Here is a 3,123-nt window from a genome sequence, read left to right on the forward strand (position 1 = left end):
TGTTGTATTAGCTGTAAAGTGTCTCTACTGTTGGCTATTTTTATTATATGTAGGCCTACAGCACTTTGGCTCGACCAAAAATCGTTTATAAATGTGCTATATAAATAAAACTTGATTTGATTTGATAATGGACCATAATCTTACGTTTATTTATTAGTTGCATTGCTGGAGGGGCCTGAGACAGTAATTACCAAAAGTATACTTTAGCTATTGTGCATATGACATTAAAGCCTTTGAATGTGGAAACTTGGTAATCTAAGCTATATGAAATACATTTTAAAACATAGGTCTTGAAAAGTCACACCAAATCTGTCATAAGTGTTACAACATGATGCCATTTCTGCTTTTTTTCTCACAGAGCTTTTGGTCTTGAAGAGCATCCCTTGTTAAATAAAGATGTCGCTGCCATTCTTTGGCTGGGAGGTGACCTACGATGATGAATCTCCTCGTTTGGAGCTGGGGGCTTCTCAGCAGCCCAAAGACAAAGGCGTCTACAAAATGTACCATGGCACCAGCGTCGCCAACGCACGGCTCATCATTACCAATGGCTTTAAGCAGTCATCAGCTGGCATGTTGGGCAAGGGCGTGTATGTCAGTCGAGATCAGAAAAAGGCGGAACGTTATCCTTTAAATAACAACCATTCAGACAGAGTGGCCCTTGAGTTACGTGTGCGTTTGGGTCGTGTCAAGCGCATTGACACAGATAACCATCCCATGCAGTACACCTGGAGCACGCAGGGCTACGATACCGCTTGGGTGCCTCCGAACTGTGGCATGAAAGCAGTGCCCAGTGGCCTAGAGGAGGACTGTGTGTCCGACCCCCAAAGAGTGAAGGTGGTAGGCATCGCAAAGGCTCCAAACACCGTGCTGGCAGAGCTTCAGAAGCTAGTGGCTGATAGTCTAACAAATCCCAGCGCAGGAGATGATGGTGCTCCGGATGCGTGTTCACTTTGTAAGAGAAAGACCCAGCAGGGCTCTCCACACATCAAGCAACCGTGTTGGGGCTGTGGGAAAAACATCTGCACGCTCATGAGCAAGCATGTCTGTTCAGCTAGCTACTGAGAGGGTGAAACAAGTAGACCCACGTCCAAAATGGCCTTGTAATGTGGTGGAGAGAAAACCATATTTAGAAAAACTAAAAGTGTAAAATCCAAAGCTCAGGGTGTGACCATGCTTTTCAAACATGAGTCAACGTTTCTAATTTCCTTCCCCCATGTTCAAACCTTTTTCACTTCCTCAAATGAACATCTGTAACTTGCTACAGTAGCTACGGCTGCACATGTCTCTAGGGATCTCTGCATGTTATCTTCAAAGACTTAAAGTACTGTTTGTGTTCATACTGAAGTTCACTTTTATGATCTATTTTGAAATGTGTTCTTGACAAATCGGTAAGCATAACAATTATATACAATCAAGAGGAGACAATCGTTTAGTTCAAGCAAGAAGCCTTTATTTCAATCTGAACATGGACATCAGTTCATTTTGAAGTAATATGCGATAAAGATCATGATTTTTGCTGAATGTATTTGATATCCTGAACACTGTATAGTGTTAAACCAAAGAACCATGTAAAGACAATAAACATTGTTATATCTGACACAACATTTTGATTTTGATATGATTTCATATGTATTGAAGAGACCCAGAAGATAATGCTACATTTTGATTATTTCAGCCTGTAAAGGAACCCTGCTGAGCTACATGATTTCATAGTGACACGTTGCAGAATTGCACAACTCAAGCTGACGAAGAGGAAAGCAGTGAATGAAAGTCGAGCAGTCTCTGATCTCTGTTGATTTTGGCATATTGGAAAAGGACCTGGAAAAGAAAAGAGAAAGTTGGGGGGGAAATGAAGAGGCCATTAAACATTTTAGATTAGTTTCAGCTTCACACATTCTTTCCAAATAAGTCACAGTTGGAAATAGGCACTTCAAATTAATATACATCCAGGTTTAAAACAGCTCTGTGCTCACATTTATTAGCTCCTGGTCGTTTTTGCTATGCAAGTGTCTGAGGAGGTACCAGCTGGCCACCTGCACCACCGTCACTGGGACGTCCTGAGAGTACACCAGCCTCTCCAACAAACGCCTGGTTTCCCTGCAGGAGACAAAAGGTAAAACATGAGCTTAATACTTGTTAACCAAAATCACTACAATAGTCTGGATACATTTAGGAGTGGAATATGTGAATGAAAGGAGCAAGAAATGTGGTAAAAATGCCTAATTGTGCTGCTTTTGTTGATGTAAGTAACACATTCTAATTTGCTCTTAAGATATATAGAATTAGATGATGGCTGTTTTAAAAGTACCAACCACTGGAATAGACAGATTGGAGTCATACATCTGAAGCTTCAGGAATCCCTTTTATTTACTTTAGCTGATATACTTCACCTACCAGCCAATGGGTTCAACACATTTGCATATTGACGCAGAAGCACCCACGCACATGCAACATGCTCGGGCATTTCCATGCGACCTTCAGCAGAGGATAAGAGTGAGAAACACTGACCTAGCAGCCATCTTGGTCACAAAATGGAGCAGGGCCTGGAACAGGAGGGCCACAGAGGAGGAGCCCAGCTTCAACACTTCAGCGGTGGCTTCCACGATCATGTTGGTCCAGTCGTTCCCTGGGACACCCGCCTGAAAGGTCATCAGCTGGTTAAGAACAATGCGTGGAGCCGTGACTGTACTCAATATTACATTAACAGTAAGCAAAAAGTTAGATAAACAATAATTGAATTTCACTTTGTTGTCCTGTGAGAAGTGGAGTGGAAAGCCTGTCCCTTTCATATAAATGACAAATGCATTTTTTTGCCTGCTGATCCTTTACTTTCTGCAGGATTTGAACCCATCTTTCATTTCCTCTACTTTGTTTCTGACATTGACAGGGATGTCAAAAGGAGCTTCCTCTAGACAGGTGTGTGAATAGTATTATGCAAGTCTTAGGGTCAGCATTGTAAAATAATACTATTCCTTATTGCTTGAACATTACTCCTGAAAACTTTACCAAGCTCTTCAAGATATTAAAAAGGAAAATACTTTCTATATAAAACACAAATGGGAAAACGAAACCAAAAAAACCATCCTTGACGAAGTCTGGACAAATTATTGTACTTTTCAATGG

The 3,123-nt window shown here is 41.3% G+C and overlaps 2 protein-coding genes across 2 annotated transcripts in view; one reads left to right on the forward strand and one right to left on the reverse strand.

The window, feature by feature from the left end:
- Positions 1–256: 256 nt before the first annotated feature.
- gig2p (grass carp reovirus (GCRV)-induced gene 2p) lies at positions 257–1,556 on the forward strand. Its single transcript, XM_010796379.1, has one exon. The coding sequence runs from the start codon at positions 397–399 to the stop codon at positions 1,060–1,062; it is 666 nt and encodes a 221-aa protein (XP_010794681.1). The 5' UTR covers positions 257–396; the 3' UTR covers positions 1,063–1,556.
- The window catches only part of skic3 (SKI3 subunit of superkiller complex), a 15,180-nt gene continuing 13,485 nt past the window's right edge, over positions 1,429–3,123 (reverse strand). Inside the window, exons 23-25 of the mRNA XM_010796747.1 lie at positions 2,509–2,639; positions 1,974–2,097; positions 1,429–1,818 (exon numbers count right to left, since the gene is read on the reverse strand). Coding sequence (XP_010795049.1) covers positions 1,738–1,818; positions 1,974–2,097; positions 2,509–2,639 — 336 coding nt within the window. The 3' untranslated portion in view covers positions 1,429–1,737. The remainder of the gene's footprint in view (positions 1,819–1,973; positions 2,098–2,508; positions 2,640–3,123) is intronic.

The sequence above is a fragment of the Notothenia coriiceps genome, unplaced genomic scaffold (genome assembly GCF_000735185.1).
Source record: "Notothenia coriiceps isolate Sejong01 unplaced genomic scaffold, NC01 NC01_scaffold00037250, whole genome shotgun sequence".
NCBI classification, from domain to species: domain Eukaryota; kingdom Metazoa; phylum Chordata; class Actinopteri; order Perciformes; family Nototheniidae; genus Notothenia; species Notothenia coriiceps.